The sequence below is a fragment of the Rhinolophus hipposideros genome (genome assembly GCF_964194185.1).
Source record: "Rhinolophus hipposideros genome assembly, chromosome: 10".
Classification (NCBI taxonomy): Eukaryota; Metazoa; Chordata; class Mammalia; order Chiroptera; family Rhinolophidae; genus Rhinolophus; species Rhinolophus hipposideros.
Window position 1 is genome coordinate 77,568,983 of NC_138056.1, and position 25,752 is coordinate 77,594,734.

Below are 25,752 nucleotides of genomic sequence, written 5' to 3' on the forward strand. Positions count from 1 at the left end.
GAATAAATTACTGGTTAAGGCCTGATTACAAGAGGCTTCTAAACATTTGCTAAGGGGGACATACAACGGAAGAAATGAAATGATGTGCCTGTAGGCCAAGCACTCACAAACCAATCACAAGGCCAGCTAGTGTTAAAGCTTCCAAAAATCAAATGTTCCTTTTTAATAAGTCTGTCTTGATAAATGGGGAAAATGCAAGCTATATTTTAAATATGCATATAACTGCAAGTTTTAAATACCTGGAGTTGCTTCTTAACACGCTCATTTTTCTGTGTTTCTGTTACACGTTCTTCCTCACTTCTGTGGTTCATTACCCCGTCATTTGATAATTCAGCACTAGCCTCAGCATTATTCTCATCATGTTCATCGTGCTCATTTTCTGTTGGAGGAATTACTGGTGGTGGTGGAAGTGGAGGGGGGGAAGACATCACAGTTTTTAACTCTTCTTTGGTCTTTTCCAAATCTTCCTGGGCTGCAAAAGCCTGAACATTAAAAATAAGTTTATCAGCAACTTACTTCAAAAACTGGTAATTAAAAGAATCAAGTTATCCTTCCTTCCTAATAAAAGCTATATTGCAGGGTAATGAAAATAAGCCCGACTGATGAAAGCTCTGTTTTTACAGAAGAATGTCAGCAGGTAGCAGTGATAGAATTAAAAAACATTACTCTGGAAACCCTAAGAAAATGATTAATTCTGGCAAGGTTTATCAATTGCTGCTAAAACTGTTCTGCGAATGGTTGATGAGAAATGGATATTAGTATAATGCCAAAGGATGCCATACCTAATAGATTACATTTTAGTCACAAGAGGGAAAATGTAACCAAGACAATTAAGGAATGAGACTGTAATTACTCTAATCCGATAGTCAATTAAAATCACTAATGATGAGTTCACTAGATATTAAGTGTCTTCTGATATGCTAAAATAGTAAGAATTCAACATCCCCAATTATTAGGGTGATCACATTGTGCTGGTTTGCCTGGAAAGTTCTGCTTTATACTCTTGTTCTGGTGTAATTATTAATAACACCCACTTTCACTTTCAAAAATACTCCAATTTGAATGATCAATTATATGGAAGTCTCACCTATGAGGTGTTGTAGCCAAAAACTTCTAACTTGAATCCTTCAAGCTTTTATGTCTAATTTTCACTTTACAGGAAATACTGATGATAAAAAGACAAGCTGAATAAGACCATAGAAAAGCAACTAGACAAATACAGGAGGAAGGAAAATCTTCAAGTCCTTTCAATAAATCAATATCATAAAAAGAACTGTCCTACCTTAAAATAGACTTAGAGCAAACTGACCTAGCAAATTAGCTATAAAAGACTTTTGGGGTCAACTTTGAATACAGTCTGCTCAGAAATAAACCCACACATATATGTTCAATTAATTTATGACAAAGCTGCCAAGAATACACAATGGAGAAATGACAGTCCTTCAACAAATGGTGTTGTAAAAACTGGACAGCTATGTGCAAAAGAAAAAACTAGACCACTATGTTATACCATACACAAAACCATAAAACTCCTAGAAGAAATCATGGGCAGTAAGCTCACTGACATTGGTCTTGGCAATGATTTTTCGGATTTGACACCAAAAGCAAAAATAAACAAGTGGGAGTACATCAAACTAAAAAGCTTCTGCACAGCAAAGGAAACCATCAACAAAATTAAAAGGCAACCTACTGAATGGGAGAAAATATTTGTAAATCATATATCTGATAAGGGGTTAATAATATAAAAAACTCATACAATTCAATAGTTAAAAATAAATAAACAATCCAATTAAAAATGGGTGGAGGATCTCAACAGATATTTTTCCAAAGAAAATATACAAATGGCCAGCAGGTACATGAAAAGGTGCCCAACATCACTGACCATTAGGAAAATGAAAATCATAACCCAATGAGACATCATCTCACATCTGTCTGAATGGCTATTATCAAAAAGATAACAAATAACAAGTGTTGGTGAGGATGTGAGGAAGAAAGAACCCTTATGAACTGTTGGTGGGTGTGTAAATTTGTGCAGCCACTATGAAAAGCTGTATGGAGACTCCTCAAAAAATTAAGTAGAATTATCATATGATTCAGCAATTCTACTTCTGGATATTTATCCGAAGGACACAAAAACACTAACTTGAAAAGATATGTGTATCCTATGTGCACTGTAGCATTATTTATAATAGCCAAGATATGAAGACAACCTAAATGTCCACTGATGAATGGATAAAGAAAACATGCTCTGTGTATAGATCTGCGCGCACACACACACACACACACACACACACACACACACGAGAATATTATTCAGCCACAAAAAGGAGGAAATCTTGACTTTTGTAACAACATTGATGGACCTTGTTGAGGGCATTATGCTAAGTGAAATAAGTCAGACAGAGAAAGACCAATACCATGATATCACATATATGTGGAATGTAAAAACAAACAAAAACACTGAGCTTATGGAGAGTGAGAACAGGCGGGGGTGGGTAAAATTCGAAAAACGGGTTAATAAGTACAAACTCTCCGCTATAAAATAAGTCATGTGGATGTAATGTACAGCATGATGACTACAGTTAATAATACTGCATTGCGTATCTGAAAGTTTCTAAGAGAGTAAATCTTAAAAGTTTTCATCACAAGGAAAAAATTTATGGCTATGTATGGTGACTAATTATGGTGATCATTTTGCAACAGACACAAATACGGAATTATATTGTACACCTGAAATTAATGATATATGTCAATTATTTACAAATTTTTAAAAATTCTGAATATAGTCTAATGTTAGATGAGATGAAAATTGACTAAAATGAGATAGTATGTACAATATGTAACATTTTTATGTGTACGAAACACATATGCAAACAGGAAAAGATCCTGATAGGACATGCACTAAGGTGTTAAAACAGCAATCCTAGTTTGTGGGAATGTGACTCTGTCAATTTCCTAATCTCTACAATTCATAGGATTTGCCCCTGTGATACATTATTTTTAAAAGCTTATGTGCTTTGGGGCGGCCAATGGCTCAGTTGGTTAGAGCGTGAGCTCTTAACAACAGGGTTGTTGGTTCCATTCCCATATGGGCCCGTGAGCTGCGCTCTCCACAGCTAGACTGAAGACAACAAGCTGCCGGAGGCGTGGCTGGATGGCTCAGTTGGTTACAGTGCAAGCTCTTAACAACAAGGTTGCAACTATACACACCTTTGGGTGTATGTAAAAAGTTTAATTTCAGAATTCATGTTATTTAAAGTTGAATTAAACTCTCATTATCTAATATTCCCCACTTCTCCAATTAAAGTCTGATTTTTCACTTGCTTGCTTGCTATTCCAGACAATAGCAGTTTCATCTACTTAGGAACTCATATTAGAAATCTCAGTGTCATCTTCACCGGATCCCTCTAATTCATCCTTATATCCAATCATTTGGTTGCCATACCCCTTTGAGTCTGCCATAAACTGTCCCTCAACAATTCATGTTCTCTTGTCCTCAGTTTGGGTCTTTAGCTTTTCAGTAATCTTACCCACTATCCCAATCCATCCTTCACAATGATTGTTATTTTTATAAAACCATACCGATCATATTACAATCCCATTTTGAAATCTTCAGAGCTCAGTGTCTACAGATACTCCCCATCACCTTGCCTGAGCAGGGCTTTTATTTTAAAGCCTTTCGCAATTTAATTTCCCCTCTAACTTTCCAGACTCATCTCCCAAAATGTCTCAACCTATACTCTAAGCTTTGCTTGTCTAGTGGCTGTTCTCAAATCTGTCATGTACTTTCATGCTTATTATACTCATTTAGTGCCCTCTGTCGGGAATGACTTCCTTTAGTCTCTAACAACTCCCAATCTTCTCTACCCCCAAACTGAATTTATTATTTAAGACCCAGCTAAACACATAAAGGTTTTCCCAACACCTGCCTCATTTCCACAGAAATTAATCACCTTTCCTGTGTTCCCAAAGTACTTAGTTTACATCAATATATTAACACTTACTACAATATACACACATTTATATACACAGACATCTTTCCCTTCTAAATTTGTAACAGTATCCTATATTCAGCTCTATAAATCCAGCATAAAGTTGGGTACAAAATAGGTATTCAATAAATGATAGCGAAGGAATAAAGGATTACTTTATGTTGCCACTCAGCAGCTTCCTCTTCCTTTTTCTTCTTAGCTTCTTCTAGAAGTGCAATCCTGGCAGTGAATTCAGCAAGTTCTGCTGCCTAAAATAAATAATTACCAATACTAAAAATCAATGTATTTTCAATAATTTATATTAAGTCACCAAAGTTTTAATGTACATACTTGGGTTGTTTTATGCTTTTCTGAGATACTCTTCCATTTTTAAAAAAAGGAAATATTTCTGTAAGATCATAAATATCTTATTCACAGTAGGTCTAATGAGCTAATAATGAGGTAATAAGGAGAAAAAGTGAAAGAATTATTATTCAATTGACAAGAAGTTATTCATGCTTCAGTAGCAGTAACTTGAAAATGTGCAACTCAGGAGCTATTTTTAAACTTTTATCAGTAAAGTATTTGCTAAAGCCTACAAAAAAAATTGTATTTATATAATGCTTTATAGCTAAAGAGCACTTTTCAAACAATCTCATTTGATTTCCCAATAATCCTATTAGGTGGTATTCCTTTTTCAAAGAGAGGGATCTGAGGCTCAGAAAGACCCAAAGACACATACATAGCAAGGAAATGCCTGAACCAATATTGAAATGCAGGATCTTCAAAGTGACATGACTACCCATCATTTACAAATCCACTAAACAAACAAAAATCCCAATCAATTATGGTCTACAGTTTTCTTATAGGAATTAGACTACATTCTCAGTTTACCATGTTAAAGCAAAAAATGGCTTATGCAAAGTTTTTGTTAATCAGAATCTTTTGTTAGCAATAGGCTCCATTTATCTTTTATTGTGTCATTTTTAGGTGTTTTTTTGTTTGTTTTTAAGGCAGAAATAAAATTTTTAGGTGTATTTCCACCTTTGTTATTTAGTGACTTGTATCTTTGGTTTGCTTCCCAGAGGTATAATATAGTTTTACAAGGTTCACGCCATGGTTTTGTCTACATTTTTCTTTTTCTCTTAGAACTAAGGTGCCTTACTAGCTGTTCCTGAGTCTTCAACTGGTCAGCAGCTTGTTTTGCTATAGCTGCCCTGGCCTCTTCAGCAGCTTGACGCTCCTTCTCAAGTCTTTCTGCTTCTTCTTTTGCTCGTTTTCGTTCCTGGTCCAGTTCTAGAGCTTTTCGAGTCTGTTCTTCTAGTTCTGTCAAATATATGTATGTCACCCCCCAACAATGATTAATTTCAATTATTCTCATTATTAAAAGAAGCCAAAATAGTTGCAAGGAATCTAATCTCTATAGTTTCTAAAACTTAGCACATCTACAAATGAATATATACCTCATTTTTAACTTGGCGAAAGCCTAATAATTTTTTTAAAATCTATTTCACAATTTAAAAATGCAAAAAAAGAAAATACTTTGTAATTCAAGTTATGTCATAAAATTAGAAGCACATCCTTTTTAAAACAATAAACTCTACAAAGCTTTGACCTAAACAATTTGTCATGTTTTAAAAATTTATAACGCACTATAAAACTTACCTAAATTTTTACTCATTTAATTATAAGTAAATCCAAGACATTAAGATTAAAAATAATACTTACTGATTTAAAACAAGAATTTTGATGTGAATTATATGAATTATTGAAAATTCTGAGTTATTGGTACATATTCATTCCTCAGGCATGGAGACAATATTTGGGGCTGAATGACATGAACTTTAATCATTAAGTGTACAGATCATAAAGTTAATTTTCTCTTTTCTTATTCCAATGTGTTGAATGAAAAAGAAAATATTACTAGCACAAAGCCAAAAATATTTCGTGAATTAAAAAGTACTAATTTTAAATATTATTCTGACAATTCCTTGTTAATAACAAGAACATTTTGTGACAAAAGACTATAGAAGGCCACCTATTAGTATGCAATATCCTACAAAGAATGAGTAACTCTCCATTCTGTACACTTTAGAAAAGAAAAATTGAAAATCCATGTTATGACGTTTGTATTGTAATTTACACGCTTCTCTTGACTGTTCTTAATTTTGTTGCTTTTGGTCAGAACTAATTTAAGTAATTGCAGTTAAGACTTGGGAGGTTTTCAGAGGGTTAGGAAGAAAAATGACTCCAGTTAGGCTTTAAATTCTTGACAAAATAATGTAAAAATTCTATGTGGCTATCTAGCTATAAAGATTAAATATATATAATGTTGAATGTTACCATAGCTAAATTCTAAGATTATTCATTTTAGACTTTGCCCTCTAAAACTTGGACATCTCTTATGATCGTTCTTTCCATCTGGTTGACTGGTATATAAAATAAAAGTCCACAAAGCATATGGCTTGATCATTCATTCATGTAAACAAGCAAACAAATAACTAATAAAAAAACAATGCTTCATTGCAAATAAAAACAATGCTTCATTTTCTCTCAAAATAAAAATTCTTTCTGTACCATGAGACAAAAAATAAAAATAAGTTTGGGTTAGAAGGTTAAATTTTAAAATAAATATTCCCCAATATTCATTATTTCCTATCAGTTTTTCTGTAATAATAGCAATTTAAAAAATGATAGACAAGGCAAAAGTTGTTTTGTGATATATTAAGGATTATACAAAAGTCTAATTTTTATTAAATGCTGTAAATGAACTAAATACTTCAAATCTGACTCTAGTCTCTTCTAGAAAGGAAGGTTTTGAATAGCCATATATTCCATAAATGACTTCTTTTGTTTCTTTCCTCTCCAGTTAACTGAGTTAGAACAAAGACTGGCTAACTATGGCCCACTGACCAAACCCAACCCAATGACTTGTTTTTGTATGTAACAATTTATTGGAACATACACCCTCATTCAATGAGGGTACACAATATTCTTATGCATTTAGGTATTGTATATGACTGCTTTCATGCTGCAATGGCAGAGTTGATAGCTGCAACACAGACCTGGGGCCTGCAAAGCCTAAAATCTTTACTATCTGGCCCTTTACAGAAAGTTCGTAAACACACAAATTAGAGTCTTTCTATGACACAAATATCCCTCCAGACCTTGCATCCAGTTAGAACCCATGCAGAGAAAGATTCAAAAAGAAAAGTGAATGGTATCAATGTTTTACCTATCTGCTTCATAAAAATCTTAAACCTACAATTTTTGAAGTCTGGCATGGCACGTGAGAAAAGGAATCTGGCTTCTTTTAGACTTATCATTTTTTTAAGGACGAAGGTTAACAGTTGCAAGAATAAACTGCTTCTCTCATTAATAGCATTATATTGATGTAGATGGTTATGATGTTTAATTGGGAGTACACCAGGGAAGTTATCCCAAGTTCAAGCTAATAAAATTTGTGAAAGCTTCTCTTTCTTAATCAGGCATTACTTGATTTTGAGAGGTCTAAGATTTTGCAAGCCAAATGATATCTTATGTTACTCTGAGGGCAAACTTTAGAAGCTATAGAACTGCAATAGTATTAGTAAAAGTATTAAAATAAAATATCCCAAAAAGATTATAGATTTTTCTTCCTCTTTCCAGTCTACGAGAATAGTTTATTAAATTCCACATTTTTTTTGCCCAGGGAAACGAACTAATACTACTCTAAAAACACACAAAAAAATTCCATAATCAAAATTCTTAGAAATCACAGAAGAATGTGATTACAAATTACTCACTGAAAAAGCAATTTTAAAATATCTGTACTACATCTAAGCAATGGAGTATTATGTCACCATAAAAAAAAAAGAGTTCTATGATTACATATGTAATGGCTTTCAAGATTAATTGAAAACAGCAATGTGCAAAAGGATATATGTAATATACTGCCTTCTGTGTAAGAAAGAAACGGAAACAAGAATATATTTTTCTGTGTGTATTGTGTATTTGCTTGTTTTGTGTGTGGGGGATGCCAAGGCATCCAAGGCTTGAGAGACCAAGATCCTGAAGAGGGGTGAATAGAAAAGTTAGCCCTAAAATCTGCATGCTATTTCCCCTCAAGATGCGCAATTCATGTACACATATGGGGTTAGTAAACAAGCACAAAACAGCTATAAGAGACTAAGGAGCTGAACAGAGAGGTCAATACTCTCTTGCAGCTGGGGAGTCAAAGGTTGGAGTTCAGAGCCCTCTGAGATAGAAGGGCCCTCGTAAATATGCAGTCTTTCAGATGACACCCCCAAAGGGCTATAGCCCAGCGGTGAGGGAAAACTAGAAAGAGACCAACCTTAACAAAGCCCGAAACCCAGTTCAACACCATCAAGGTGATCTGCACATATTCTGCCTGTCAAAAGAAAATTAAATCCTCTCTAAAGGAAAATAACATTATTCAAAGCCTCTGTAACTTTTCATATACAATGTTAGGCATTCAACCAAAATTACGGGGCAAACCAGGAGATGGGACCAAATGACCCCCTCCAAATCCACCCTTCCAAAAAAAGAAAAGCAGACTAGAGAATAGGTCCAGAGGTTATCCAGTGTAATGGATTATACTGGAGTTGGCAAACAATGTCATTAAAGTAACTATGATGACTGCTTATCTAGGAGAGCTGGGAAAAAAAGCAAAGTATGAGGAAAGACTCAAAGTCTAGAGGAACACTGACAATCAGTGTAGGAACTGATCTTTAGGCATCATACAAATTCTCTGCAAAGATGCCAAGGGCCAGAGTCCCCTTTATAATAAAAAAGTTCAATTTATCAGTCTATACCCAAGGGTTATTAACTTGTTCTCTTTTGCTATCTTCTAGAACCTTCATTTTACCTTTAACATTTAAGGTCCACAATCCAAAGCCCCTCCACAGAGAAATGGCTGCTAAAAATTCAGGAGATCTTAGAGACCCAGACATTCTATTAATTTTATTTCAGCAAAACAGTGAGCCACTAGAACCATGCATTGAAACAAAAGCACCCCCCCAAAGATAATACATAACCGCCAAAAAATTAGCAAAAATGCAAATGTGGAGTGCATGGGAAGTTCCTCCTATAGCTGAGAATGAAAGGTTTAAGAAAGAACATCTGAAAAGGCCAGACTTGGAGGGGGGGGGAACCCAGAAGAAAAGCCACATTCAGAAACAAGTTATGACATCTTCAACCCACAGAAATTTGTGGCCAAGTCATCCCAATAACTGATCTTCCTCTCTTGGACTTTCCAGCTCCAGAACTTCCTCTTCAGAAGCTCTCTATTCAGAAAAGGATTATGAATAACTACAGTGGGGCGCTATAGAAGATGGGAGGAAAAGAGATGTATAGTTTATACACCCAGCAATACCACAGGAGAAGAGGGCACACGCTGTAAAACATGCAGAACATCCCAACTGTTGACTCAAACCAAGGAGTCCAGTCTTGGCAGATATTAAACTCTTCTGGAGATTTAGTATGTCCTGTTATAAACTAAATGGCTTCCTATAATACTTCTTTCAAGTAATTATTTTCCTTTTCTCAATTTCAGGTTTATAATTTATAAAAGTATGTAGTGTGTTAACAGTAATTAGTGAATAAAGGGAAATGTAAAATCTAAGTCATAGGTAAGCCCAAGAGTTGTCTTTGAAACACGCTTCCTACTGTGTAATGATTCCATGTATTTTGTTGTACACCTATCAGTTACAAATCTTGCTAGATACAGCTGGTAACTGAACAGCATGGCATTGGCAATAGCATAAATTACGTAAACGGAACAGAACAGAGTCTAGAAACAGACCCATACATATACAGTCTTTTGGATTTGTGACAAAGGTGATGCTGCAATACAATGGGGAAAGAACAATCATTGCAATAAGAGTCTGTGTCAATTGGAAATACATGTGGAAAAAAAGAAACCTTGATCTTTACAAAAATGTTACATATAAACAGTGGATCTAAATGTGAAAGGTAAAACAAAGTTTCTAGAAGGTAGTACAGAATAACATTCACAACAATAAGGAAAAGAGTTTGATAAATGGAATTAAAATTAAGAACTTCTCTTCATTAAAAGACACCATTGAGGGGCTGGCCCGGTGGCTCAGGCGGTTAGAGCTCCATGCTCCTAACTCCAAGGGCTGTCCGTTGGATTCCCACGTGGGACAGTGGGCTCTCAACCACAAGGTTGCCAGTTCAACTCCTCCAGTCCCTCAAGGCATGGTGGGCGGCGCCCCCTGCACTAAAATTGAACATGGCACCTTGAGCTGACCTGCTGCTGAGCTCCAGGATGGTTCAGTTGGTTGGAGACCGTGCTCTCAACCACAAGGTTGCCGGTTTCGACTCCCACAAGGGATGGTGGCCTTGCCCCCTGCATCTAGCAAGGGCAACTGGACCTGGAGCTGAGCTGCGCCCTCCACAACTAAGACTGAAAGGACAACAACTTGAAGCTGATCGGCACCCTCCACAAATAAGATTGAAAGGACAACTTGAGTTGGAAAAAAGTCCTGGAAGTACACACTGTTCCCCAATAAAGTCCTGTACCCCTTCCCCAATAAAAAAAAGAAAAGAAAAGAAAAGAAAAGACACCATTAAGAGTAAAAAGGTAAACCATGGAGAGAAGGTTTTTTACAACACATGTAAAGAACTCCCACCACTCAATCAGAAAAAGAAGAAAATTCAGTATTTTTAAGTGGATAAAAGATGTGAAAAGGCACTTGACAGATCGTTACAAGTACTTGCAAAGGTGCTCACCATCGTACTGTGCTCATCATCAATGTACTGTAGTCACTGTACTCACTAGGATGACTAAACAAACAAAACAAAAAAGAAACTGACAATAATACGGGGTGGGAGTAATGGTGAAGATATAGAGCAAACAAACTCTCATTCACTATTGGTAGGAATGAAAACTGATACAATCACTTTGGGAAAATGGCAGCACTATCTACTATTGCTGAGTATACCTATTATTTAGCAATCCCACTCCTAGGGTACACCTCCCCAAAATTAAAACATGTTCTATGGTGGTGGACGGGTGGCTCAGTTGGTTAGAGCGCCAGCTCTGGGCAGTGGGGCTGCCAGTTCAAGTCCCACATGGGCCAGAGAGCTGCGCCCTCTGCAACTAGAATGAGGTCAATGAGCTGCCGCTGAGCTCCCGGGTGGCCAGATGGCTCAGTTGGTTGGAGCATTTGTCAGTTGCCGGTTGGACTCCAGCAAGGGATGGTGGGCTGCGCCCCCTGCAACTAGCAATGGCAACTGGACCTGGAGCTGAGCTGCGCCCTCCACAACTAGATTGAAGGACAATGACTTGACTTGGAGCTGATGGGTTCTGGAGAAACACACTGTTCCCCAATAAAATTAAAAAAAAAACAAAACAAAAAACAAAAAACAGGCAAGACTAATCTTAGGCATGACACCAAAAGGACAAGCAACAAAAGAAAAAAACAAACTGGACTCCATCCAAATTTAATAGCATTGGGCTTCAAAGAACAGCATCAACACAGTGAAAAGACAACCATGGAATGGGATAAAATATTTGTAAATCATGTATCTGATATCTGATCAGGGACTTGTATCCACATATATAAAACACTCTTAAGACTCAACATCAAAAAGACAAATAATTGAAAAATGGGCAGGAAATTTGAAAAGTTTTTCCAAAAAAGATACATAAATGGCCAATAAGCATATGGAAAAATGTTGAATATCATTAACCAGTATACAAATCAAAACCACTTCACACCCATTAGAATATCTATTATATAATCCAAAACACAATCATTACCAAGTGTTTGTGAGGATGTGGAGAAATCATACATTGCTGGTGGGAATGTAAAATGGTACAGTGGCTTTAGAAACCAGTTTAGCAATTCCTCAAAAAGTTAAACGTAGAGTTACCATGTAACCCAGCAATACCACTCCCTGGTTTGTACCCAAAAGAAATGGACACACGAATGAATGTGTACAATTACTAGTACACATACCAGCATATTTATAATAGACAAACAGTGGAAACAACCCGAATGTCATCAAACACTGATGAATAAGAAAAATTTAAATCCATAGCATATTACTCAGCAACAAAAAAGAATGCCGTGCTTGGTGTGCTACAACATGGATGAATCCTGAAAGAATGCTCAGTTCATAGAAAAAAACAATCACAAAAGACCACATTTTTCATGATTCCATTAATATGAAATGTCTAGAACAAGTGAGTCTATGGAGATAGAAAGTAGATTAGTAGTGGCCTAGGGCTGGGGGAGAGAAGATTGGGAAGAAATGGGAGTGACTACTAAAGGGTATGGGATTTCTTTTTGGGGTGATGAAATTGTTCTAAAATTGTGCTGGTTACACAATTCTAAGAATATACTAAAAACCATTAAATTGAACACTTTAAATGGTTGTGTGGTACATGAATTATATCTCAACAAAGATACTAGAAAAAAAATAGGTAAGACTAAACTCTATGATGATATAAATCAGAGTAACATAAGACACATTTGGGGTGAAAACATGACTGGAAAGGGATACAGGGAAGTTCCTTGAGTACAGGGAATGTTCTGTCTCTTGTTTTGGGTAGTCACAGAAATAAATTTGCTTTGTAAAAATTCATAGAGCCTTACACTTAAAAGGTATGCACGTCACTAGACCTATGCTATACTTCAATGAAAAACAAATTTTTTTAACCTATCTATAACTTTGAAAAAAATCTCAGAAAACTAAGTTAGAGATTATTATTTTAGCAATAGGAATGGAAGGAAACTGAGAAGTTAAAATGACTTGCTGATGGTCATATTCTAATCTAATGACAGAATTAGAGCGTGGCTCCTATTTGTAAACAATGTATACCTAAAATGGACAACCCCCTCCTCCCACAACGACCGTTACTACTTTCATCACATCAACATGCTTACTTCCCTCACTGCACTTAAAACTACATAGTAAAATGATTTTTATTATCTGTTAAGAACAGTGGCTAGTACACACTAGGTACTTAGTAAGTATCCAGAATGAAATCACTATACCCCAACTATTTCTCATGGTTTGTCTTTTTGAAGGTGGGAATTCATTTTGTTACTTGTTATAACAGTGACTGAATGCACGTCTGGCTGTATTATATCTCAAATATAGTCATTAATAGATCTTATAGTGGTTAAAAAATGATAATTTAACAATGATGAATTAGAGAAATGTAAAATGGCGGAATGGTTCTATTTGATGTGACATTTTAAATAATTACTTCAATAATTTATTTTTTAGAAATGACAATAAGTTTCTTCTCAAATGAAAAAATATAAGTTTATTTACTAAATATCACAACTTAGATATATAGTCAGAGTTACTGCCTTTAAATGAGAATTTAGCATAATTACAAGACAATCATGCAGTTAGGACAGCCTGGGAAAGCTTTATTGTTAGGGGAAAAAAACAAAAAACAAATTAGATGTCCTTTGTTTGTCTTAAGAGGACTGATTTGAAATTGTCTTGATAGGGATATTGTATATTCTTTTTTTGTGTTCTATCTTCCTTATATTCTTTAGCACTTCTTTACTTGAGTAGTTTTCTGTGTGTAAATCACTAATATTTTTATTATACATCCTAAATAAATGAGATTGAAAATTTAGTAAGTAGCTTTTCTCTCAGAAAAGGTATTATGTAAATGAAAAAGTGCTATCATTCAATTTTTTCTTTAAGATCAGATCACGATCATAAATTCTTTAAGCTTTTTTTTAAAACATACTTTAGTACATTTCAGGGTTGTTATTTTTTCCCACATTCTTCCACTAAAACTATTGCTTATACTATTCACATCGCACTTAGTACACATTATCTCACTTTATTAATATTTTTGTGTATATATCTTATTTCTGCCAACCACACAGACATCACTCTCATTCATGCTATGTATTTGTATTCCTAAAATGCAGCACAAAATAGGTACTTCATGAATGTCTGTTTTAATTAATGAAAGGCAACTAGAGTGGTAGAAAGAGCATCAAGCTGGAAGTCAGGAAACAAGTTCTGTCTGTCTGCCCTTACGTTGTGGCCTGTGAACAAGTCTCTGCTACCTCTGCGTTTTGAACTAAAAAGTTTCTAAGTCTTTTCTAGCTCTGAGAAGTGAGGCTTCTAATGAATCCAACATATTAAAATTCAGGTTTCTTTTCTATTTCTGCCCTTAGAAATATTATTTCCAGTCCTCTTGGAATTGGAATGATCAACCAGTTTGTGGATTTATAGCAATTTCTGTGACATCCTCCTCATTTGCAAATTATTCTACCCACTGCTCAAGAGCATCGCCCCACCACAGCAAGCTGGTATAAGGAATAAAAACAAACCTTAAGAAAGGTTATTATTTAATAAACTTTAAAGAGAATAACCTTATTCTATTTCCAACAGAACTCATGACTGGTTCTAGTATTTGTCAGGAAAGCAGTTATTAGTTCTAGTTTTAAAAATAGTGCAGATTTTATTGTAACCCCGAGATCCTGCTTCTTAGGAAGGAGGAAAACATCTTCTTTTGCTCAATACCTTTCTTCTACCCACTACTGTTGTCTGAAAGTAGTATATCCTCGAGTGACTTAATATAAACCACGCTCTCTAAATCCAATGTATCCTTTCCACACACTGGAACATTTTCATACTGCCTAAGAATTAGGTTCTTCACAACACTTCTATGTGTTGTGTATTTTTTAACATACTGAAATCAAATTTAGAGACTGAGTTCCAAAACAGTTTATATAGTGAGAAGAGCTTAAAATGCCTTAAACTACTTAGATGCTTTGAAGTACTTAACTATCCATAAAGCAATGCATAAATGCTTTTGTTTAACGCATTTTCAATACAAAGTATTAAAAATGTGTTTTTGTTTATGGACTCCTAAACAAGAGGAAGAAATTAATATATTTAATCACTTACAATATATAAAAATACAAATGAAAATATGTAGTAAATGAAAGAAAGAATACATGAACGTTGCATAGTTCAATGTGCCTTAGTTAAACATGGTCATGATGTGATTCAACTAAGTTTAACTTGGTTAATTAAATTAATTGTTCTCTATATGACAAATGAGATTTAATAGTAGTAAGGAAACACTACTATCTGATAACAGAGCAACAATTTTGAATCCAGTGTCAAAAAGAAACTTTTACCTTTCTGGGCTTTCAATGTCTGTTCTTCAATTTGCCTTAGACGTTCCATTAGCTCTTCCTTTTCACGTTCTATTCTTTCCTTTTCCTTTTCTGCTATTTCTCTTTTCTTCTTTTCATTCTCTAATTGTGCCCTTAAAAGGAATTTCAATTGCTTTGTTAGAAAATAACTAGAAATATTCACACGAAACCTAAGTACTGTGAATCAACTGAGAAAAAACTGCAGCACAAAATATGTCAACAATTCATTCTATTCAGCTGTGTTCAAAAATAAAAATCACACAGTTAAAAATATAGGACTACCCTGTTACATACACACATACTGGATTACAATATGTTTCTTATTGTGGAGTCACACAAATATAGTGAATGACTATTTTTAAAAAATATTAAGTCATTTTAGGAAGCTACTCAAAGGACAAATTTTCAAACTGCTAGGAAAGTAAAACTGTCAAATACATCTCTTGGTTGCAAAGCAGACTTCTTAATGCAGACTAGTGTGGAGGACAAAAATTAAATTTATCACTTGCATACTCAACAAGAATGCTATGAACTTTGACAACAAATTATAGGTCAGCACAAAGGATTTAATTTTTGGAGTTGCCACATCCAAGAAAGTAACTTCTGTAGATTAGCAGGGACCCTCCATTGGGGGAAATAACAAAAACTTGAAGGGAGTGCACAAGGCTGTTTTATTAAAAATGGTAAAATAACCTGGGAGGGCAACAATTTTCCATCATTAACAACAAACACAAATTTAATTTCCAAGGTAGTACAAATTTATGCTTAGATACAAGATGGCAAGTCAGTTTTATCTCCTGACAATTCCATTAGAATGACAGTAGGTATCTAATGCTATTTTAAAAGATCATCATGAGATCTTGGTGGGAAAGACTGCCTCCATCATTTAGCATTTGCCATGGCCTGAGACTGTTTCTTTTAAATATAGCCAAATTCACTCATCAAACACCTACCAAGAGCCTACCATGGGTCTGACGCTATACTGAGGGCCAGAAATATAAAGATAAATAAGAGATAGGATACTATGTTGATTATCAGATCATATCTGTTTAATAAGCTTAATCAATATTCAACATTCCCACTACTTTAATGGGAATAATTTTCTAGTTAACAAATTTATTATATTTTCATCTCTATAAATAATTCTATTTATAGCAAATTTATTATATTTTCATCTCTGAAACTTATCTGAATACATTTTGTTCCCCCAAAAAACATCACTGCTATTGGTGCAAATTCTGAATGTCAGGCACAAAACCATATAGTTTCTCAACTTCCAGTCTTTGATAAACTTATCAGCAAAGTTTTGCCAAATTTTTTTTTCCCTTATTCTCTAAAAAACAAGTTTAAAATTCTTGCAGCTCCTAGATACCTATCTGCCCCCAACATAGAAAGAGAATAAAGCTTTGGGGCAAACAGAGTTGTGGGAAGTCAGCAAGAAGTAAGACAGGTAACTGATGGAGACCTAGTGCACTAAACCAAAACATGAAATCTAAGGGTCACCAGACCTCCCCAATGGGCTTTAATGAATCCTCGCAGTATTTCAGATTCTAGGGCTTGGCATTCATTCATTCGAGGGGAGCTCCACCTCTGTTCTGAAGTCCCCTTACGAGGTACTTTCTCAGCATCCAGGGGGAAGAGTCAACAACTAGCCCCCACTCTCCCAACTTGGTCTCACTCGTAGCACATTCACCTTTTTCTTCTTATCCTACTTAAATCTATAGAGTATATACAAGTACATTCAGGCAAAGAGATTTAAGGACTTGGAAGCCCTCACCCCCTAGAAGACATGAGTGAAAGAGGCTTAAAGGGATGCTTGAGTTTCTCAAGTTCCTTGAGCAAAAGAAGGGACTGGTGGCCCCGCCCCAGAGGCTGTTTGCCCTTTCTGTATTCTTTAGAAAGCTGAAAACACAGGCTGTCCCTGAAAGCAAAGGCAAAGTACCTTTCAAGTAATTGCTAATATGGCCAACCGCTACTCTTTTTTCAAGTCAGGCTGCCTGCCGCCCTAGGAGGTTGATTAGTCTCCCGGCCTTTGCTGAATCACATCCAGTGATGCCATAGTCCCCAAAGACAGGTACCGTCCTCCCTGCCTCTCTGAGGCCCTAACATTCACACCAGTAACCAGATCTCAAGACCCAAAGCCTTGACAGTAATATTCCATGAATGCAGAACTTTGCAGGCCCAGCTCTGGCACATATATGGCCCCTTGTGGAGATGCATGCTGATTTTATTTAATTTGTCCCTATTGATGTTTTGTTCTTCTTCAAGGATGGAGGTAAGGAGATACGCAAACAGAAAAAAAGACTGAATGAAGGTATGTAACCTGGCCACAAGCAAGTTGGCGGGGGAAAAGTTTAGTCTTCGTAGTGAAAAATGGAATAAATGTACAGCAGATATTTAACTTGATTATAATATTTTAAACATTTTACAAAGTTTACTCTGCTACACTCTTATGAAGCTTGTGTGTCACATCCTATAAGAATTCTCCCCTGACTACAGCCATCACCAACTAATACTCCATTCAATTAATACAAATGCCTTTGGCTCTCCCCATCCTCAGTGAGACCTCTTTTGCAGACATGTCTTGTCTCCCTTATGAAACTGGAAGAACTTGCTTCTCCCCTAAGCATTGTTCAATTGGGAGGACTAACCTGTCTATTCACTGACCCCTAGGTAAGCTGTGCATATTCTTAACTCTATACTTTTGCTTATGTTGGCTTCGTCTTCTAAGTCTCAAGCCTATTTCTAACTTTCAAGCCTTAGTAAAGATCCATTTCCCCATGAAGCCTCTTGCGTAATGATTACTCTAAACCAGGGGTGTCCAAACTGTGGCCCGCGGGCCAACTGCAGCCCACAATCCATTTTTTATTGGCCTGCAGCAAATTCCAAAAATACATTTAGTTTACTTAAATAAACCAGGTGAGGCAATACATACTTCACCTCGAGTGAGTGGCCCGGCTGTTTGTGTATCTTACCGCATATGGCCCTTCGTGAAAAAAGTTGAAAAAAGTTTGGATTCCCCTGCTCTAAACCATAGATATAAATATTTTTATTTTGAGTTTGGGTTTGGAAACACTCATTTGACCAAGTTGTTCTATTTCAAAAACATAAATAACATATTAATAAACTATCAATTCTCTGTACCAGCCTTCAAAAAATAAAATATTTTAGAATACCTTCTTTCTAAAGACTATCAGAGAGGCCCAATTGCATTTTTCTAAACTGAAGATTAAAAACTTATTTTCAACTTCTAGTCAAACTACGTATTAATAATATTAAGAATTGTAATAGCTACTATTTATTAAGTACCAGGTACACCGCTAAATGTTTGTATACCACTGTCATTACATGTCACAAAAACACTTGAAAGTAGGACTATTATTTTCACATTAAATGTTAAGAGGACATTGGCTCAGAAATTTTGCTCAACAAGCGTTAAAAGAGGATTCAAACCCAGACTGACCTAGTTCCAAAGCCTGTATTCTTTGTCTGACAGCAGCTGTACCAGGCAGCTAGCCATAACATAGAGTATCCCATTGCTAACCTACAATTGGCACATGGCTATCTGACAATAAATTGTAAATTCGAGGCTCTCAGTTTTTAAATTTGGTAACAATTTTAGCCATACAAAGAATGTTCAGAATTACAGAATGAATCATCCTTCAATTTGGATGTAAAGAACTTCAGAGCACAGACTATAGAGATCAACAATCCACGCTATATGACATCATTTACACTGAGAAAAACCCAGTTATGTGAGTTATGGGTAAAGAATATAGTTTGGAGAGAGGCTTCCTTGCTGCCCCTTCTCAACTACTGTTCTTGTCCCGGAGAGTGCAGCAGCACGGACAGCGTACCTCTGAACATTCCCCCAAGAATGTCTGCTGGCTATTTTGCCAATGGGCTTAACAAAAATTGATCCCACATACACAGTTGTCACTTTTCTCTCTCTGACCTGTAAAGCAGGGAATAAATGAAGACCTGGCATGCCGTTTCTGAAAGACATGCCAAATCCCTATGTGGCTAGAATAATATAAAACATCCTCTTGTCATTCAAATGAATTAAAAGTTATGAATTCCTACTGTGTACAAGGGAGTCAATAATGCTAACGAAAGGCAGTCAAGTTTATCCAAGACAGGAACTACAGATTTGTTATTGTGTCAAAAAAGAAACCTAAAGTCTTCCACTTTCATCTAGGCCTTAGAGTAACTAAAAAGTAGCACCATCACCAAATGGTGCTTATAATCATACTACATATACTAGAAGCCATAGAACACTCTTCCCTGTGTCCTTTACTTGTGTAAAGGACAAGTAAACGAACATACTTAAGGTAAGAATATAAATAACATCAACATTAAAGACAAGCAGAACAGTTAGGACATACTATGGAGTGATAAGTTTGACATAATATAGTTTGCCCTCTGTATCCACCAGTTCCTCATTTCTGGATTCAACCAACTATGAATCAAGCATATTTGAAAAAAATGTTATGTTGTTGCTGACGTGTACTATGTAGTTAAGCCTACAATGGCCCTATCTGTACTGAACCTGTACAGACTTTGTCATTATTCCCTAAACAATACTGTATAAGACTTATAGAGCATTTATGAGGTGATCAAACAATACAGTGAATGCTTAAATTTTAAAAAATGTATTATAGTAAAAGACACATTTCCATTAATCCCTCTCAAAATACTCCCAATCGCTTCGAACACATTTATCTCATCGTTCTTGCCACTTTCTGAAGCAGTCCTAGAAGTCGTCTTTCATGAGTGTCTTCCGTTGCGTTATTGTGGCTGCCTTGATGTCCTGAATTGATTCAAAACGTTTTCCTATCATGGCCATTCTGACTTTGGGGAGGAACCAGAAGTCGCACGGTGCCAGATCCGGTGAACAAGGTGGATGAGGACACACTGTAATGTTTATAATTGACAGAAATTGCCGTACCAGAAGCTATGTGTCACATGGAGCCTTTCAGTTTTGATCACAAAACATGGTGAATGCCACTGCCGAGTGCCATGCGATGGAAAGGCAGGATCTTCAATACGGGAAGCAATGCATCGAACCTTAGTGTGTGACAAGTTTCAACTTGTTCAATGCAGTCAGTCGGGTGTGAACTACGGTTGAGAGGTGTGTTTTAAAGTGTGTTGTAAATCATCTTCCATTATGACAATGCTCCGTATCACATCGCTTCTAGTATACGGCAATTTCTGTCAAAAACATTACAGGGGCGGACGGGTGGCTCTGTTGGTTAGAGCACAAGTTCTGGGCAACAGGGCTGCCAGTTTGATTCCCACATGGGTCAGCAAGCTGTACCCCAACCACAAGGTTGCCAGTTCGACTCCCGCAAGAGATGGTGGACTGTGCTCCCTGCAACTAAGACTGAACACAGCACCTTGAGCTGAGCTGTCGCCAAACTCCTGGATGGCTAAGTTGGTTGGAGCGCAGGCTCTCAACCACAAGGTTGCCAGTTCGACTCCCACAAGGGATGGTGGGCTGTGCTCCCTGCAACTAACAACGGCAACTGGACCTGGAGCTGAGCTGTGCCCTCCACAACTAAGATTGAAAGAACAACCTGACTTGGATAGAGCTGATGAGTCCTGGAAAAAAACACACTACTGTTCCCCAATAAAAAAAAAAAAGTAATTGAAATACACACTGTTCCCCAATAAAGTCCTGCTCCCTTTCCCCAATAAAATCTTAAAAAAAGAATCTATTACAGTATGTCCTCGTCCACCTTATTCACTGGATCTGGCACTGTGTGAATTCTGGTTCTTCCCCAAAGTCAAAATGATTCAGGACATCGAGGCAGCCACGACAGAGCAACTAAAGACACTCATGAAAGAGGACTTCCAGAGCTGCTTCAGAAAGTGACAAGAACAATGGGATAAGTGTGTTCGAAGTGAGGGGGAGTATTTTGAAGGGGATTAATGGCATTTTGTCTTTTGCCGTAATTTTTTAAATTTAACCATTCACCGTATTGTTTGATCACACCCTGCAACTCATAATAGAAAATCTTAGAGACTGGATGGGATGGGATGGGAGAGAGAGGGGAGGATAGGAGATGGAGTGGGGAGGAAAGAGCATAGAAGGAAAGGGAAGGGATAATGAAAGTAAGGATCACGGAGGGACGGAGGGAAGGAGGGATGGACAGAAAGTTTTGTCCTTGAGAGAGATAGAGGGAAAGGCTATGATGGGTAAGAATACATAGAAAGCAAAGCCCAATAAAAAACTACTTTAAAAGCATGTAAGACTAGAACCACAATGTAATCCTGAGCCACATCAGAGTAGTAAAAACTGTCAGCCCTGTTGAAGTAACAATCCAACTCAGTATCTTTAATGGTGGGTCAGGAATTACTGTCAAATTTCATGCCTACATAAAAAATGTTTTGTGATACAGTGAACTTCTCTATGGAAGACAAGTTGAGGGAAGCAATATGAATTAATAAAATATCTGAATTACATAATAACATTTAAAAAAAGTTACATCATTAAATACAAACACTAAAAGTATAGGTAGCAAAAGGCCTATTTAATTATTAAATTCAAATCATGTAATTTCCAATACGCTCGAAATATATAAATTTATGTTTACGGCTCCTATTAATCTACAAAGATTTCCTCAATAAAGGTTAACTTAGTTTGGTGTCTAAATTTTTTCAAATAAAGGATAAAGTATACGTTAATGTAGAATCAGATTTGGAAATTTTGTTGCTAGATCCAGTAATCTGCTTCCAGGGTCGACAAGGATTTTGTTCAGTATCTTTCCATTTCAAAAACTCTCAATTTAATATATTTAACAGCATTTTTTTTTTCTTCAGAAGTCTAAGTGAGCCATGGTTAAAAGATCAGTGTTGTTTGGAAGAGAGTACTGGTCTTGCTGTACCCTATACAGTGACTTTTCACTTGAGTTCTACAATGTCAATGATACTGTTTCAATGAAAACCATTCAGCACATTCTTACCGTGAAAAATTAAGAAATCTAAGTCACAAGAAAAACAAACATGAAAATTTCAAACTGCTATATCCAAACCAATGTCTGTCAGTGAGAAGCAAGCACACACACACACACACACACACACACACACACACACACACAAAGCACGTCTATGAAATCATGAAAAGCTATTTTCTCAAAAATATCTGTCAAAGATTTCTAACTTTAAAATTATACATACTCATTTTAAAAGAGCATGGTGACAATACTGTCATTCAATTTTTAATACAATGAAAATAATGTAAAAACGTAAATGCTGAGTATGTTAATGAACAGATGAACACTCTTAAATTTTAGATAGCCTACTCCTATCAACCAAGAATAAAAGGCTATAAATTCCATACCTTTCTAACTGCTTCTGATGCTTCTCCTCCCTAGCCTGGGCCTTCATCTGTTGTACTTCAATAGTATCAGGCTTCCTTCTTCGCATGTATAGTTCATGGTTTCCCATACACAAGGCCAAAATCCGCTTATTGATTCTCAGACGAGGTGCATAGAAAACAAAATCCTAAACATAAAGTATTCTGAATTTAAAATCTTCCTGAAAAATAGTCTCTCTCACAATAATCTGTACTAAATTTCAGTACGTGGTATAAATTCTAATGTCACATTCCCTATTGTTTAGAAATCATAACATTTCCTAACTCCTAATGAGTATGCCCTACTTTCACGTATCTGGTTCCACATCTTTTCATCCCCACCACTTTTGTAGGGAGGCTAACTTTATCCTCTCAATACATTAAATGTCATTTCATATTTTTTTCTTCTCCAAAGTAACTATGAGCATCTGTTCTTTCACCACAAGAGGGTTTTTTTGTTTTACCTTCCATCATAATTGTATTAAAACTGGTCTTTGTTTAGGGCGGTCAAGTTTTTTAACCTAGAAATGTTCTCCTTTTATCTTTTTGTCTTTTCAGTGACTCACAGAGAGAATGCAAGAGTATACTTGACACTAGAGGAATCAAAGAATCTATTTAAATTAAGATGTCTTAAGTTTAAGGATTCAAGTTATAAAAATACAAAGTTCATAATGCAAAACTCCATAAACAAAATTACTGTAGAAAAGGGCTACCTCTGCTACATTCTAGCCACAAAAAAACACTTTTTTTATTAATTTACTGGGATGACATTAATGAAATTACATAGGTTCAAGTATACAATATATATCATCTGTACATTACATTATGTGTTCACCACACAAAGTCAAATCTTCCGTCACCATTTATTTCACCCCCTTTACCTTTTTCTACTTCCCTCCCGCCTCCCTTTCCCTGTGGTAACCACTAAACTGTTGTCTGTGTCTATGAGTTTTTGTTTAAACAAATAAGTTTTTAATTGCTTCTTAGGAATGGTGACTGTTTTCAACCACCTCCTAATACCTTATAGTTGAATCTCAGTTAAAGTAAAACTCTAACATACCAATATATATATGTTGTAAAAAAATTGAAATTTTGTATTTTTAGGAACATTTATTATCTCATCGTGAGGAAAATTAAACTATGAAAAGAGAACGTTCCTCAGGAGTAATTCAATAAATAAACAATGCCATTCTTCAAGTAATATCATAGCAAGAAGGCAGAAATTTAAAGTTAATATATAAAACATATAAAAGAATTTTACTTACAGGTGCCTTTTTGTCGATCGGCTTTATAACAAATTTTTTATCATTAAATGAAATATTTCTGATTTCACTCCAGGGAAAACCAATTTTAGGTGTTAACCTTAAAAAAATGACAGCATTCCTTTAGTAAAAAGCAGGAAACAATGGACAAAATTCCTATCAACTTTTTGGGGCCGATTTAACTGAATGACCAGTCTCAAGAGCTCTAGACTTTCAAAATGTATTACCTTACTCAGAACATATTGTTGACATTATCTTTTAAGGGGAAATTTGATCAATTAAATCATATAAAACAAAGAATAACTCTCCAAAGATTTCTTAAATGTGTCAGGAACCTTGATTTTCCTAAAATACCTAGAAAAAAACTATCTAGTTTTGGAGTATAGAACTGAGCTTCTTGGGGTTTGCACTAGCTCTATTTAGACTCAAGCTACTTCAACTATTAATTTTAAATGAAGAGGGGGAAAAAAGGATAGCCTTTATAGCTTTTCATGTGAATCATGGAGATAAGTTGCTAAATATTAAAAAAAATTATTTCCTTTTTCTGTTTAATTTTAAAATCTTTTCAGTATTTGTGACTATACTAAAAACACTAAATTTTCAGTAACTTTAAAAGGATTAATTTTATAGTATGTGACTCATATCCCATTAAAATAAATTTAAACACTCACATACACAAATGTTTAGGTACATAGTAGAGCTGAAAATCTTACTCTATCACTATACAACAGTTGCCTCCATTTACCACCCTACAACAAAGATTTAGGGAAACAGATTGGAACAAGTAATTTTGTTTCTGCTTTTCACATATTTGACGGTTTCAGACTACCCAGCAAACATGTCACTGTTGTCCAGTAATAACAAGAATGTGAAATGACTGTGACATCTATGTTAGCCAAAAGGCATCTTTTAGTCAGTGTTCTGACAACAGAGTATGAATTCCTACCTATTCATAGTCCTTTTAACTTTTAAGCAGACTAGGAACTGTAGCACGGCAAATAATTTTTTCTACAAAAAACACTCTTTACTCTATACGCACTCATTGTATTGCCCTCTAATGGCCATGGAGATAAGTCAAATTACCTACTTAAAAGGGAGGCTGTTAGAACACAGTCTTTTTAAGGTAATATTATATTTATATGTTACTTTAAAAAAATTCTAAAGCAATTTCCTCATATAATTCTCACAATAATCTTGTGAGGTGAGCCTGGCAGTTACACGTATTTCAGAGAGTTAATAACCTGACCAGGGTCACCAAAGTAAATATTAGGTTGATGAAAAGTAATTGTAGTTTTTCCAATTATTTTAACCGTTTAAACTGCAATTACTTTTGAACCAACCTAGTAACAGAGCTAGTAAAAGAACTCAACTAATCTTTTAAAGTTGTACCCTACTTTTTAAAAAAAATTGGAAATATAAGTAATAGCTGAATACATTCTCATTATAAAAAGTGGATCATTACAGATAAAAGTCCCATTTGTTCACAATCCTCAATCCCAGTCCCTCCCACCCTGAACTAAATCCCTCTTTTCCATATTCCCCATCTTTATCTGTACCCATACGTATAATGATTACTATAATAGAACTAATTCAATAATTTTTAATTTAAAATAAACAAAAAACAAGATTTGGTCTATAATAATTAGTCTTGAAGTCATTTTTGCTTTCCAAAAGTTTCAAAATTTTCTCTTCTGAATGATATATATAGCATTTTACTTTGCTGTGTAATATAAAGGAAAAAAATGTATCAGTAAAATTAATAAAATGCTCTCTTCTGGAGTCATTATATATGCTCAGAAATGTGTATTTATTAGTTACCTGTAATAATGAAACTAAAATTCTGGAGCCAACCCCGAATAAAGAGAAATGCCTTAGGAGAAGGTGTTACGGCACAGCCTTGGATGCTTACTTGGGATGGGAAATAAATTAAAGAATGGTATGAAGCAACTGTAGCTATCATTCCTGAAAAGTGCTGTCAGAGCCTGATGTAT

At 35.6% G+C, this 25,752-nt stretch overlaps 1 protein-coding gene across 4 annotated transcripts in view; it reads right to left on the reverse strand.

Moving 5' to 3' along the window:
- Nucleotides 1-25,752, reverse strand: part of RDX (radixin) — an 89,388-nt gene that overhangs the window by 27,150 nt on the left and 36,486 nt on the right. For 2 of the 4 annotated variants that reach the window (XM_081061912.1, XM_081061911.1), the window contains exons 8-13: nucleotides 23,765-23,861; nucleotides 22,485-22,648; nucleotides 15,125-15,255; nucleotides 5,137-5,297; nucleotides 4,148-4,240; nucleotides 240-482 (exon numbers count right to left, since the gene is read on the reverse strand). In XM_081061912.1, coding sequence (XP_080918038.1) covers nucleotides 240-482; nucleotides 4,148-4,240; nucleotides 5,137-5,297; nucleotides 15,125-15,255; nucleotides 22,485-22,648; nucleotides 23,765-23,861 — 889 coding nt within the window. The remainder of the gene's footprint in view (nucleotides 1-239; nucleotides 483-4,147; nucleotides 4,241-5,136; nucleotides 5,298-15,124; nucleotides 15,256-22,484; nucleotides 22,649-23,764; nucleotides 23,862-25,752) is intronic. The other 2 variants (XM_081061913.1, XM_081061914.1) reach the window with 1 other exon arrangement.